Genomic DNA, 15,697 nt, shown 5'->3' on the forward strand with positions numbered 1-15,697 from the left:
ATGACTTTCTATTTCAGGATTTCCAAATGTAATTGGGTGCATTGATGGCACACACATTCCTATTAAAGCTCCTTCAGTAAATGAGGGAGACTATGTTAATAGGAAATCCATTCATAGTATCAATGTGCAGGTAACAATTTCATTTTGTGTTCCTAATTTTTTGTCTTGTTAAAATCATTAAACTCATTACTTTTTCCCACTAACTATAGGTAATATGTGAGGCAACCCACATCATTACTAATGTGGAGGCAAAATGGCCAGGATCTGTGCATGATGCCAGAATTTTACGCGAGTCATCATTATGTCAGGCATTTCAGGAGGGTATGTTTTGCTGTATAATTTTTTTTTTTTTACTATATTTGTATTGTACACTTGAATCATTACAGGACAGTACAATGGTTACTTGCTGGGGGACAGAGGATACCCTTGTCTGCCCTATTTAATGACACCCTACCCTGAACCTGATCCCGGACCACAGACCCGCTTTAACCTGGCTCACAGCCGAACACGGGCCAAGGTGGAGATGACCATAGGGATCCTGAAGTCTAGGTTTCAGTGTCTGCGTGGGCTCCGGGTCAGTCCAGAGAGGGCATGCGACATCATAGTGGCTTGTGTTGTGCTTCACAACATTGCCACTATAAGAGGAGAGAGCCACCCTCCTTGGATTGAGGAAGATGGCCCAGAGGAACCCCAACAGGGTTTTGCACACAACAGAGATGGAAGACTATTGAGAGACAGGATTTGTCAAAATTACTTTTATTAAAATGTTTGCACTGGTCTGCTCTGCAGTTCATTTCTTGATTTCCTGCAAAACAATGAAAGTAAAAATGAAATAAAATGAAGCAAAACAAGCTTGAAATAAAATTTGTTGTTTTTTTATTACAATGCTTTATATACACAACACTTTTAACATGCAACAGATTAATCAGAAGTTCTCACCTTAAGGCGATGCTCCAGTAATTCAATTTCAAGTTTTGCTTTTTTAATTTGAAGCTGTATAAGGTCCATCTCCATGTCACTTTTTCTTATTTGTTTTTGAAGATGGACCTTATACAGCTCCTTTGCTGGCAACTAGGAAGGCAAAAAAAGTTTAATGAATGAGATTCTGTCAGTCAATAAAAGTAAAATATGGACAACTGCACTCAAATTCTTACTCTGGTTAGATTGTGCATTGAGGTTGAAGGACCTTCATCTGTGGGCAAATCCCCAGGTATGTACTGTGAAAGGACAATGACAGTTTGTTACTCTAATGTAAAAAGGGGGCATACATTATAATGGTGTGCATCATACCTCAGTGGATCTACCAGCATTGTCCACTTCTGTCACAGCAGATGTGGTCTCTTCATCGTCATCTTCATCCTTAAGTGGAAATATGCAAGTATACATTATCTGGCAAAAATAAACATAAAAAATATCTAAAAGCAACTAAAGGTACCTGACAACAAAACACTTACAGCTGTGACAGACTGTGTTCTTTCTGTAGGGTCCAATAATACAATCCCTCTGTCAGTATCTATAAGAAAATACAACCCATACAATTCTCAGTATTATCAAAGAGAAACCAATAATGCAGGAAAAAATATCAAAGCAATATAACTAAAACCACAGTAGCCTATACATCATATGTAGTTAAATAATGTAAGCCTGCATAAAAACGTTAAGCATGTTCAAAAAGCCTTTATAAGTGACAGAGAGTAATTTATTAAGTCATAATGAGAACAAATCACAGTGGCAAACTTACATGTCACCATGTTACTTGTGGTGCATGGTGTGTGTGATGAAGTGCCCCCTGGAATGCCAGCAACCACTGGTCGCCCTTTATTAAGGGACAGAGCCAGCTCCTCAGATGGGGTTAGGGGAGGTGGTGGTGGGCCCCCGCCAGTTAGACGGGCTTCAGCCTTCTTTCTATTAGCTACATGACAGAAAGAATATACTAAATCGTGTTTAATAAATAGTTCAGTAATTGTGTAATCAAATATTACCTTTTTGCAGAATGTTTTTGTGTTTCATTTTGACTTGGCTCAAAGTTCTTCTGGCTCCAGAAGGATTACACCTTATTAAATAAGAAACCATATATTCCTAGTCAATATACACTATTTTAATCTGAAGAAATGAATGGCAGGAAAAGCAAATGCTTTCGTAGTGATTTAACAGTCAAAAGGATGCGGAAGGGGTGTTTAATTATTGTGCACTATAATAAAAGGGGAGGCAATATAAAATTTGCAATTTAATACACTCACGCATTTACTCTGTCCGTTATTTTTTGCCAAGCCAACTCTCTTTCTTTAGCCCATGCAGCCGTATTGCTTTTTTTCATTATTATTGGCTTGAATTCTTCGTATGCGTGCATTAAAACCTCCAACTCCGCCTCAGTAAAGTATGCCGCTCTTTTTTTTTCGTTGTCATTTTCCATTTTGACTCGTGAAATCGGCGATCCATTGAAAATGCCTTTATGCACGCGCATTAACTCTGGGTAACCAGTAGGAGGTTGATTAAACTAACTCTTCTCAGGTGTTTTGGAACCGACATACTCATGGTATGCGGGTTTGGGGTAAATCAACCCAGAGGTTATGATTTACCAAATGGTAAGTTAACCTTGCTTTCTGGAATACCCCCCAGATCATGGTGTGATAGTCAATAGTGTTCATGTGCTACACGTATTTTTGCTTTTTCAATCTTGATAAAATTTGTAGTGCTTAAGTTGTGTTTTGTGTAGATATGGTAAATTGTACTGGGAATTAAATAAAATTATTACATGGCTTGGTTGAATTCCACTGTAGAATGAAGTCTGTTATTTCTTGATAATAACACCGTTGCCATGAAAAACAGAGCGTTGCTATGGACGCGGCAGGATTCTAATAGTAGAGAAGCAATACAATCGTGTTTAAATCAATAAACTCTTTTTTAAATCAATATTTTGTGTCAAATTATTGATTTATTTGGTGGGTAGCCATGTAATAAGCGGGATAATGTAGAGCGAGGCCCGATTTTGGGTTAGATTTTTTTCCCCGTTTTCAGTGGTTATAACAAAGCAACATGAAAGAGAAATTTGGTAATCATTGTTTAGGTACATTAAACCACGTCATGGCCATGTCATATTGTCAACATGGTACTTATATGATGATATGAAGCAGATTAGTGGGTCATATATCATATGTCTAATGCTTTGTAAGGCTTTCTTCTTCATAAAACGAGTCGGACATCATCACATTTTTGTATACATTTTTATTTATTTACATTAATAAGATACAGGACGTCTTTCAAAACATGACCTGCGCGAAAGAGAAAAAAAAAATGCATCATTGTACCCACCACTTCTGAAAATGCACTTCTGAATGCGTCTCTGTCCCCACCACATTTCAAACCAAACTGACGCCCATGCGCACAGAGATTTCTCCAGTTTCTCTGAATCTTTTGATGATGTTATGCACTGTAGATGATGAGATTTGCAAAGCCTTTGCAATGTGACGTTGAGGAACATTGTTTTTAAAGTTTTCCACAATTTTTTTACGCAGTCTTTCACAGATTGGAGAGCCTCTGCCCATCTTTACTTCTGAGAGACTCTGCTTCTCTAAGACAAAGCTTTTATAGCTAATCATGTTACAGACCTGATATCAATTAACTTAATTAATCACTAGATGTTCTCCCAGCTGAATCTTTTCAAAACTGCTTGCTTTTTTAGCCATTTATTGCCCCCGTGCCAACTTTTTTGAGACCTGTAGCGGGCATTAAATTTTAAATGAGCTAATTAAGTGGATAAAAGTGTAAAATTTCTCAGTTTAAACATTTGCTACGTTATCTATGTTCTATTGTGAATAAAATATTGGCTCATGTGATTTGAAATTCCTTTAGTTTTCATTTTATTAAAATTTAAAAAAAGTCCCAACTTTTCCGGAATTCGGGTTGTATAATAGTTGAAAGCTTTAATCTGACTGGCTGATGAGCGTTCTAAGGTGGTGAACGTAGCCCTGAAGAATAGGCCTATAATTGTGTTTTTTTTAGATGGATGAAGTTTTCATTTTTTTTACGGCACAAATTGAGCACAGACAAAAGGATTTAAACTCCATGTAAAATATAGAAAGAAAGAAAGAAAGAAAGAAAAGCATGGGGTGGAGAGTAACATCATTGCCTTGAATTCTGTTTGTTACTTCTAAAAAGGGAAAATATATTTTATGTTTTTATTTCAATGGCACACACCAGCACAAATCGAGCACAAAAAAAATTACACTGGTTTTGTGCGATTTAGATGAAAACAATTGTTTATATTTAAGGAAATAAAATATATAAAGCATTTGTATCTAACACAAACAAAGTGCAAGCGAACTGTGCTGATTTGGAACGATTTGGGCAACATGGGGTCACATGGTCAAAAAAATAATGTTTAATATCTCAAACACCAAACCAGCACAAACTTTGTTTTTTGCGGCACAAATTAGCACAAACAGATTGCATAGTTTGGTGATTATTTCTTTTCTTTTCTTTTCTTTTCTTTTCTTTCTATGCCAACTTCACGGAGGTTAAAGTAGTGCATTCACAAAGAAAAATTTCAAACAAAATTCAAAAAGAAAAAGTGCACTTTAAATTCCTATATGATGCACTTAAAAGGGTTATCAGATTCCCAATTTCCACAAATTTATATGATTCTTTAGGGTCCTAATGAAAAGTCTATAACATACTTTGGTTAAAATTTCTCAATGGTAGAAAAACTCAGCTCTGTTTACAGCACGCTGTTCTTCTCCATGTTGCTTTAAATGCTAATGAGCTCTGTTCACCCCACCCATCTCTTCCGTGGGGTGACAAGCCATCCTCATGATACTGTTTACTTTAGCCGTGGAACTAGCATAGTATAGGAAAGGTGATTTTCAAAGATTCAATCAACAACAAAATTTGTAAAATATAGAAAAAAGAAAGAAAGAAAGAAAGAAAGAAAGAAAGAAAGAAAGAAAGAAAGAAAGAAAGAAAAGCATGGGGTGGAGAGTAACATCATTGCCTTGAATTCTGTTTGTTACTTCTAAAAAGGGAAAATATATTTTATCTTTTTATTTCAATGGCACACACCAGCACAAATCGAGCACAAAAAAAATTACACTGGTTTTGTGCGATTTAGATGAAAACAATTGTTTATATTTAAGGAAATAAAATATATAAAGCATTTGTATCTAACACAAACAAAGAGCAAGCGAACTGTGCTGATTTGGAACGATTTGGGCAACATGGGGTCACATGGTCAAAAAAATAATGTTTAATATCTCAAACACCAAACCAGCACAAACTTTCAATCAATTCAATCAACAACAAAATTAGCATCTAACGACCCCTTTAAATAACCAAAAAAATGAATGTTGTGAAATGTTGGACACTTCATGCACTGAGCTGTCACAGCTTTAATTACATAGCGAGGGGGGGGGGGGGGGGGGGACTAACAGACTCCTATTATGAATGGCAAAATAAACATATATCATTCATACACTACGTGATTGAATATAAATGTATATTGTATATTGTGTCATTTGGGACGCAGCTCTACTCACAATAGTGTTTTAAGTACAAAAATCAGACAAATACCTTGAAATCTATCATCTGATCGATGTCTTGAGATGTGTTAACTGTAGTATGAGTGGAATAATTGAATCCGGTTCGTGTGGTGGCCGCATCACCACTCCAGGTGTGCATTATTTTTCTAGTAATTCAACAGCCCATCGTCAGTTATTCCTTAAAAATTACCTGAACAGGTGATTGTGGCCACTTCATCCCTTTTGCAGTCATTCTGTCCCCAGGCTAAAGATGGACAGTGCCACAGACTTGAATCATGTGGTCGACATGTTACTTTATCCAGCCAGTTAGGAGCTGATTTCAGTCTTGGTGTAGAAGCAGACAAAAGACCAGATCTTAGTTCAGCTCTTGACAGATCTGTCTCACTGTGTCTCTGTCCATCTGGTTCCAGCACACATTACCCCAAGATCCATTGTAGAAAACCTCCACATTCCCTTCACAGCCCTCAGTTAACCTGGTCTCTTTAAAATCTAGATGGAAACAGGAGAATATACTCAGCTTTCACCCAAACTAATTTTTTACAACCACTGAAGAATTACACATGGGTGGCTAAAATACCCCAATGCATGGTTTTGACCCAAACAAAATTAGCAGTTTATTAAAGATGTGTGCTGTTATTTTATCTTTTTTTTTTTTTTTACCACCAGCACATAGTTTGTTGAGATGTGTGCTCACTACTTTAGATTTTTTTTCCCACAACTTTTTACCTGAGCACACGACTCCTACATCCTCCTTGTGTTTACAGTCATGTTTTCCCCAGCCTGAAGAAGAGCAGCTCCACAGGGACGTCTCATTCCCCTCACACTCCACCTCATCCAGCCATATGTGTCCAGAACCAGGACCAAACCAGGCTGGTACCTGCTGGTTACTGAGGGCCACTCCACACTGCAGCTGTCTGCACACCACATGGGCATCTTTAATATCCCAGGAGTCATCACACACTGTCCCCCATGAGCCGCTGTGAAAAACCTCCAGCCTCCCTGCACAGTCTCCCCCAGAACCCACCAGCCTGATGGACCCACGGCCTGATATTCAGAGAAAGAAAAACACATTATTGATCACTAACAACTGAAGAACCTGCCCAGATGTTGTTGTTCTCACCAAGGCAGGTGATGTACAGCTGTTGTGTGGAGCTGCAGTTGAGAGTTTGTGGAGAGCTGCAGTTCCCCAGATGAGCTTCACTCCCAGAGCACTGGAAGCCCGTCACACACTCATGACTGTGTTCAGGACTGGATGAAGAGGAGCCGTAGAAGTTCAGCACAGAGCCACACCCCAGCTGTCTGCAGACCACAGAGGATTCAGTGAGAGTCCAGGAGTCCAGCAGAACTCTCCTCCAGACCTGATGGAAGAAAACTTCCAGCTCCCCCTCACACTGTCTCTCTCCAGACAACCGCACCAGACCATCATGAAGAGCCAGAGAGGAATCTGAAATGTGTTAAAATGTAATGAGATTTAAAAATACATACATTAAAATACATTAAACAGTTTTTCAGTAACTAAACACTTTCAACGTCGAATAGGTTTACCAGAGCAAATGACTCCAACATCTCGTCTGTGAGAACATTCAGCTCGACTCCATGAAGAGATGGAACATTCTGAGAGTTTTGTTTCATTCCCGTCACAATCAAACACATCAGCCCAGATTTCACCACTTCCCTCTCCAAACCAGTCTGATCCCACAACAGACACAGCAATCCCACAATTCAGCTGTCTACAGAGGACACTGGCTGCTCTCATATCCCAGCATGCATCACATATTGTGCCCCACCAAGTAATGAACTGAAGCTCCACTCTTCCAGAACAAGAGTCTGAGCCGTTTATCAGCCTGAGATCTGTGTAACCTGCGCAAAGAACTTTAGTCACTACATGGCCCATTAGAAAAATATTTTCTTTATGTGTGTAGAATAATGTAAAGAGGGTTCATATTATTACTTAGTCATTCGGTAACACTGTAGAAAATAATTTGGGGAAAAATATTTTGTAATATAATACATTTAAGACAGAATATCTTACATCTAAGACACAAATAAAGTATCAAAAACAACTGAAAAGACACTTAATCGTTACATGTGGGTAAACCAGTCAGGAACTATTTGCAGTAGTTTGAAAGTAATAAACAAACAACCAGGAACATGGGGAAACATGGGTACAATAAAAACAAATGAAAGCATGAAAAACTGACCAATACATTCAACAACAAAAGAAGTAAAGGAAACACGTGCACTTTTTATACACAATAACAAGACCTGGAGAGCCTGATCAAGAAAAATCCAATAAACAAATGGACTACAAACTGACTACAAAAAACACAGGAAATTACATAAAATCCAGATAAGAAACAAGGAACATTTAATATAAACACTTTACCAGAACAATTAAGGAATATATTGTCACTGGCACAGGTGTGTTTGTGTGATGATATTGAACAGAATGAAATCTGAGACTCATTTCCTCTGCACTGATTCTCTTGTGTCCACATCTGAGTGTCTCCTTTGTCAAAAGCAGCTGCTCCCAGCACCTGTACAGGAGCCCCACAGTCCAGCTCTCTACACACAACCTCTGCATCCTGCTGGTCAAAGACAGCGTCACACACTGACATCCACGTCTGATCATAAAGTATCTCTAACCTCCCAGAGCAGCGAGAACCTCCAACCAGCCTGACTTCTGAATAAAAAAAATGCTATATATTAGCTGTATATTAATTCATTCATTTAACAGATTATGAATTGTCAAACAAATTTTATTTTTAATCGTTGAATGACTAAATAATGAGAATCAAAATGTTAACAAAGCAACCATCTTAATAATTAAAAAAAAACTTATGTATTAGAAAGCAATATGAAAAGCACAAAACATACATAAATATAACCTAAAATATGAACAATATATACTTTACCTGAGCAGATGACCCCAGCAACTTTAGAATGATCACAGTTGTGTTTATCCCATCCCAATGACCCACAGTTCTTCAGTGTAGATTCTGATCCAGTACACATGACATAACTCATCCAGACTGGTCCTGATCCTTGTCCAAAATGAGCATTATACAGAACATCTACAGGTTCTCCACAGTCCAGCTCTCTACACACCACTGCAGCATCTTTTAGATCCCAGAAATCATCACACACTGTTCCCCACTGACCTCTGTGAAGAACCTTCACTCTACCAGCACAGCGACTGTGACCACCAGCCAACCTCACATTCACATAAGCTAAATATTGAGCAGAAAGAATAAAGATTAAGTAACTGAAGAGAGTCTGAGGGAACTATTTATTCCATATCAATTTGCATTGTTTGAAAGAGATGTGTATTCTGTGATGTCTGGGATGTGTATTAATATTATTTTTTTTCCGTCTGGGTTTTTCACAAAAAAATGTGTGCTCGCAGTCGAATTTTCTTGGGATCTTTACATACAAAATTATTTTTATTTATTTATTAAATTTATTTTATATTTATATTTATATATATATATATATTTTTTTTTTTTGCACTGTGAAATTTAAGCAGAGATCTACTAAAAACATGACAGGGAAAAAAAATAATGCATGCCACTACGGGTTTCATAAATAAATAAACCTGATTAAACATTATTATTTTAGTCATTTTAAGACACCATACATTAAAGCATAATTATATATATATATATATATATATATATATATATATATATATATATATATATATATATATATATATATATATACATAACATAATATTCAGAGAATGTCTAAAACAATTTTAGCTTTTTCTATTCCTTGTCTACTTACCAGCTGTAATGTGTATTACATCAGGCATCTCCACCTCATCCTCATCCTCAGCATTATTAACTCAACACCCAGAACAAGCTTCTCCGCTCTGATGATACAGAAGTACAGGCATCCTATCAGCCCCCTTAATAAGAGAGAAAGAGGCCCAACACCCTCCAATCACACTCGCTATTACCTTATTAGACACAACAGAGGAAATCATCAAACAACTTCAGTGGCAAATCAGAGGACACTTTTCTGTATATTTATTATCACTGACATTTACAAGCGTGAATATATTAACTCACTATTATCCGTGCATTAATTAAGTATGAATTAATGCATATTTGTGCCACCGTATTGTAAAGTGTTCCCCAAAAGTTAGAGTAATGACAAAGTCACCCAAATGTCAAGGTCTGGCACCTGCAGGGAAGAGAGACAAGCACTGATAACTAACTGCTGATGACAAACACTGATATAGAAAAAAAAAAAAAAACACAAGACTAAAGAGCACTGAATGTTTATAATATTCTAAGAAAGAGAAACATAGCTGAAGATAATTTGTGAATAATAAAGAACATTATTTCACAGAATTGTACTAATCATCTGCCTCTCGCATACAGATGTCTTGAAATTAAATGTGTTTTGGCATTTTGCCAAAATCACATTTCAATGCACAAAGTCTGTTTAATAGAAAACATGGACATTAATTCAAAGCAACAATCGAACTGAAAGCAATTATAAAACATATATCAAACAAACAATGTCTCTTTTTTAAGTGTCGCTAATATGCCTTTTCGACTATTACCTTTCATGCAGTGTATGAAATCTGTATGTAAACATAAACTATCTGCAAAGTTGTGAAGCCACAGTGCACGATAGATAAAGTTATTTTCTGTCAAAGAAAAAAAAAAGAAAAAAAAAAGAGTCAGCTCGCAATTGCATAAACGAGTCGTCAGGAATTTGAATCTTATTCCGTTATGGTTCTACGTCACAAAGTAACATATTTGCATAATGTCAGCCAACATTTTAGGTCACTAACTTGCCTGCCCACAAACACAATACAATTTCTGTGCAGTTAACATCATTTCGAGAAGACGCTGTGTCCTACGCTGTGAGAGGAAATTTCTTTGATCACATCTCATTACCACAAACTCGTAAACACTGGATACTTGCTGAGAAATGTCCTGCTTCAGTTGTACTTGTGAATCAGTCTCATGTCAATGAGCCAGTTTGAGCAATTTCATCACCAGACTTTGGCTTGAGTAGGTAAATGGACCGATTATTTTAACTGCTTTAAAACGAGTCATTTATGAATCATTTAGAAATTAGGTCAAATTAAATCTATTTTATGAGAACACTAGCATTTTTTGACCTTGCATGCATTTAAACCTGTTTTAGAAGACTCATAAAACAATACTAGCAACCTGAAAAATGGCATAATAGGGGCACTTTAAAAAGCTGAGCTTATATATTGGGTTCTCTTTCGAGGGACCCTGAGAAGGGAGCGAGATTCTGCGTTGCTTTGTAATACTTCCACCATGCCTGAGGCCAATTTACAGTACTTCAGCCAATCAGAAACTGCTGCTGTTTGGTCCAGGCCTCCTTTATTGCCTCCATGATACTTTGTCAATGTTTGTAGTCAATTTGTTAGCTATGTGACAACACAAATAGTTAGAACAAATAATAATAAAATAAGTATCCCATGTTTACAATTAAATATACTTCTGTACTTCCTATTCTTCTGCCAGAGGTCCTAAACATCTTGTTTAGATACATGACATCATAGATTAAATTAAATACCAACATATAAAACATTTCAAACTGACTGGGTCCATACTAGAAATCTTATAGTTGGCTATTGTTGGATCTTTCAGCAGGACAACGATCCACAAACAAACATCAAAATCAAAACAAAAATGGAACCAACGTGGAGCTGTGAATCTGAAGGATCTGGAGTGAATCTGGATGAAGGAATGGTCTCTAATCTCTTGTCAGATGTTCTCCAAACTTATCAGCCATTATAGGCGACAACGCAAAGCTGCTATTTGGCAAAAGAAGTTTGCAAAAAGTACTGAATAAAAGAGTATGATTTTGGCCATGTGTATTAGAGAAAAAAAATTATTTCATAATGGGATTTCTGTCCCATTTTAAGTTCTTATTCTCCAGTGAACAGGGCCGGATTACCCAATGGGCATTATGGGCACGTGCCCAGGGGCCCATGCGCACTTGGGGCCCAAGAAAAGGAAAAAAAAAAATTCTAAAGAAAATATTTTTTTTTTCTTTTTACGGAGCGTATTGTATAGTTGCGCAACTTGCGCTAAGTGTCTGTCTTTCTAGCAAAAAGACTCACGTTAATGCATTATATCTACAGTCAGTGCAGTGGCGTAGACCGTAGGGCGTTGGTACTTGAGATTTTTGACGCGTTGGACCCGGGTTCGAATCTGCCTTTGGCCGAACTTGATCTTCTTCTTTCTCACTTTTGATATGATATGGTTATTATTTATATGCAGCACACAACTATGCAGTTTTTTCAACCTCATAATGTTTATTTTAGGTTTCAGACATTTCAATACATATAAGCAAGCACCGAGTAAAACAATACATTTGGATTAAGCGTGAAAGGTTTAATATAGGCTATGCATAATAAATGATGCTGGCTTATCTTTTTATTAAGCAAGTTAATATCAGTGTGTATTGATCACTGATGGTATAAAGTTAAGCCTCCTTAAGAATTTCACATGCTGAAAGGCAGGCTGATATATTTGTATTCATAATATAATTCAAGCGCAGCTATGGGAACGCACTGACTTAACAACCCCGCCCCCACGTGAACTTCAAATAAATCCGCACTGAATTGAGCGCGGACTGTGGGATGAGTCGTTGACGTTGTAGGTCAAGAAAATGAGTGAAAGAAGCGGTTGTTTTAAACGCAAACGAAAAAGAGAAAAAGAAGAGAGGGAGGCGTCTTTATTAAGACAGCTTCCATCTATCAAATCATTCTTTAAAAGTAGCCAGGCTGAGGCCCAGGAGGCGGAGAATCAGGGTGAAGAATGTGTGGTAGATCGAGATTATTATGATGATGACGAGCATGCTGCTAACCAGGGACCCGAGGACGTCGTGGAGACTGAGGCTAACGTTAGCAAGGCAGCACAACCTGCTAGCGCTAACGTTATCGGTAGCAGCAGCAGAAGCGACCATGATGAGCAGTGGTTTAATCAGGTGTCTGACCCGGCATTGTGGGGGGCAATCGACGAGGATGCTCGTGCTGTTCTTATCGATCTTGGACCTGCTGCTTTTCATAACAGAAAGAGCACATATCTAGCCTCAACCCGTGATGGGGGTCTGGGTGGTAACGTTAAGCGCTCCCTTACTAATGATCTGCTGTGCTGTCAACTCCCAAATAGGGAAAAAGTTTCCAGAGACTGGATCACCTATTCACCATCTACAGGTAATATTTTTTGTTTTGCCTGTATGCTTTTTTCTACCAAGAAAAATCAATTTGTTAGTGGTTTTTCTGACTGGAAACACCCTGAACGTGTGCGTGAGCATGAAAAAAGCACAGAGCATTGTAATTGCATGTTAGCATTGCTTCGGCGCTCATCTGTCACCGGGAGCGGGACTGTGGATGCTAAACTAGTGCAACAGCTAGATGGAGAGAAGCGGTATTGGCGGGAGGTGCTCAAGAGGGTTGTGGCTGTCATAAAGTTTTTAAGCGAAAGAGGACTGCCTTTCCGTGGCGATGACGAAATACTTGGCTCACCACATAATGGTAACTTTCTCGGCATTCTGGAAGTCATCTCTCAGTTTGATCCTTTCCTCGCCGAGCACATTAATAAGTATGGACAGAAGGGTAGAGGCAGCACATCCTATCTTTCATCCACTATATGCGAGGAATTGATTCAGCAAATGGGCAACAAAGTAAAAGATATCATAGCTGCAGAGATAAGGCAGGCAAAGTATTTTTCTGTAATAGTGGACTCTACACCTGACCTGTCACATACTGACCAGCTGACATTTATTTTTAGATTTGTGGATAACGAAGGAAAAATAATTGAACGATTTGTTGGCTTTGTACCAATTGAGAGTCACACAGGGGAGAGTCTGGCTGATACTGTAATGGCTATGCTTGACAATTTAGGCTTAGATATTGCAAACTGCAGAGGCCAGGCATATGACAATGCAAGCAATATGTCAGGGCGTTACAATGGGCTGCAGGCTCACTTGAAGAAAAAAAATCCATTAATCCATTACATACCCTGTGCAGCACATTCTCTCAATTTGGTGGGTGTCAACAGTATTGATGGCAGTTGTCAAAATGCAAGTCAGTTCTTCGGCCTCATGCAGTCCCTATATGCATTTTGTGCGGGTTCCACTCGTAGATGGAACAGATTCTTCAATAATGCAGACATCAAGGTAGATATGACGTTGAAATCACTGTCATCAACACGTTGGAGTTGCCGTGCAGATGCAGCTAAAGCCCTTTGTGGCAATTATGCACAAATCAGGGCTATACTTCAGAGCATTTCTTCTGATACAGAAGAAAACCGTGACACACGCAACGAGGCAGCAGCACTGTTCTCAAAACTGGGCACTCTTGACATAACATTTATGGCACAGTTTTGGCACTGTCTCTTAAGCAGATTTAAAGTGACAAGCGAGGCATTACAAAAGGCCGACATTGATCTGATGACTGCAATTAATCTGTTCAGGTCTTTGAGATCATGGGTTGAATCCCTTAGAGAACAATTTGACCATTTTGAAACCTCTGCAAAGAACATTCCCAGTGTGTGTCAGTCATATAAAGATGAACTGCAGAGGGTCAAAAAGCGCAAAGCATTTTCAGATGAATGCACAGAGCATCAAGTAACTCTGAAAGGCCAGGAGCGATACCAGGTAGAAACATTCAATGTCATTATTGATAAGCTAATCAGCTGTTTAGACCATAGACTGGATGCATACCGGAACGTTAATGACATCTTTGGGATTCTACTGAACATGGAATCAGAAGATTTGCCCACTGTTCGTAAACAAGCGGATGCACTCAGCGCTTCATATCCTTCGGATTTAGATCAGAACCTTGCAGATGAAATTATCCAGTTCAGATTCTTTATAGAGAGCGAGCAGGATAAGTCTCCTCAAAAACTGCTGCAGGTGCTCTTGAAACATGGTCTGCAATCAACTTTCCCCAATTTGTTTGTAGCCCTACATATTTTTTTGACACTGCCGGTTACAAACTCTGAAGGAGAAAGATCTTTTTCACAAATGGCAAGAATTAAAAATGAACTCAGAACAACACAAACACAAAATCGCCTCAGTGCACTTTCACTGATGGCCATTGAATCTCAGCTGGTCATGGACTTGGATTTTGATGATATTGTAACTGAGTTTGCTAACAGGAAAGCCAGGAAGAAGTATTTTTAAGGGCAGATGGAGAGAGGAGAGAAGGAGAAAGACAGACACACAGACAGCCCCTGAGGAGAAAGACAGACACACCGACAGCACCTGAGGAGAAAGACAGATAGACAGACAGCACCTGAGGAGAAAGACAGATAGACAGACAGCACCTGAGGAGAAAGACAGATAGACAGACAGCACCTGAGGAGAAAGACAGATAGACAGACAGCCCCTGAGGAGAGGAGGAGAAAGACAGACAGCACCTGAGGAGAGGATGAGAAAGACAGATAGACAGACAGCCCCTGAGGAGAGGAGGACAAAGACAGACAGCCCCTGAGGAGAGGAGGACAAAGACAGACAGCACCTGAGGAGAGGAGGAGAAAGACAGACACACAGACAGCACCTGAGGAGAAAGACAGATAGACAGACAGCCCCTGAGGAGAAAGACAGACAGACACACAGACAGCACCTGAGGAGAAAGACAGACACACACACAGCACCTGAGGAGAAAGACAGACAGACACACAGACAGCACCTGAGGAGAAAGACAGACACACACACAGCACCTGAGGAGAAAGACAGATAGACAGAGAGCCCCTGAGGAGAGGAGGAAAAAGACAGACACACAGACAGCACCTGAGGAGAAAGACAGATAGACAGACAGCCCCTGAGGAGAGGAGGAGAAAGACAGACACACACACAGACAGCACCTGAGGAGAAAGACAGACACACACACAGCACCTGAGGAGAAAGACAGATAGACAGAGAGCCCCTGAGGAGAGGAGGAGAAAGACAGACACACACACAGACAGCACCTGAGGAGAAAGACAGATAGACAGACAGCCCCTGAGGAGAGGAGGAGGAGGTATACTGTGTGTTTGTGTGTTTGAGTGTGTGTGTTTGAGTGTTTGTGTGTGTGTGGTGTGTGTTTGAGTGTTTGTGTGTGTGTGTGTTTATGCAACAGCTTATAACAGCTTATGTGAAACAGTTTTGTCAATTTT

The 15,697-nt window shown here is 38.9% G+C and overlaps 1 protein-coding gene across 1 annotated transcript in view; it reads right to left on the reverse strand.

Annotated features, from left to right (window-relative positions):
• The window catches only part of LOC132105377 (scavenger receptor cysteine-rich type 1 protein M130-like), a 31,058-nt gene that overhangs the window by 6,457 nt on the left and 8,904 nt on the right, over nt 1–15,697 (reverse strand). Inside the window, 10 exon segments of the mRNA XM_059510462.1 lie at nt 529–724; nt 1,455–1,513; nt 1,742–1,912; nt 5,725–5,892; nt 5,895–6,023; nt 6,261–6,578; nt 6,655–6,978; nt 7,080–7,223; nt 7,921–8,217; nt 8,450–8,764. Coding sequence (XP_059366445.1) covers nt 529–724; nt 1,455–1,513; nt 1,742–1,912; nt 5,725–5,892; nt 5,895–6,023; nt 6,261–6,578; nt 6,655–6,978; nt 7,080–7,223; nt 7,921–8,217; nt 8,450–8,764 — 2,121 coding nt within the window.

The sequence above is a fragment of the Carassius carassius genome, chromosome 26, assembly GCF_963082965.1.
Source record: "Carassius carassius chromosome 26, fCarCar2.1, whole genome shotgun sequence".
NCBI lineage: Eukaryota > Metazoa > Chordata > Actinopteri > Cypriniformes > Cyprinidae > Carassius > Carassius carassius.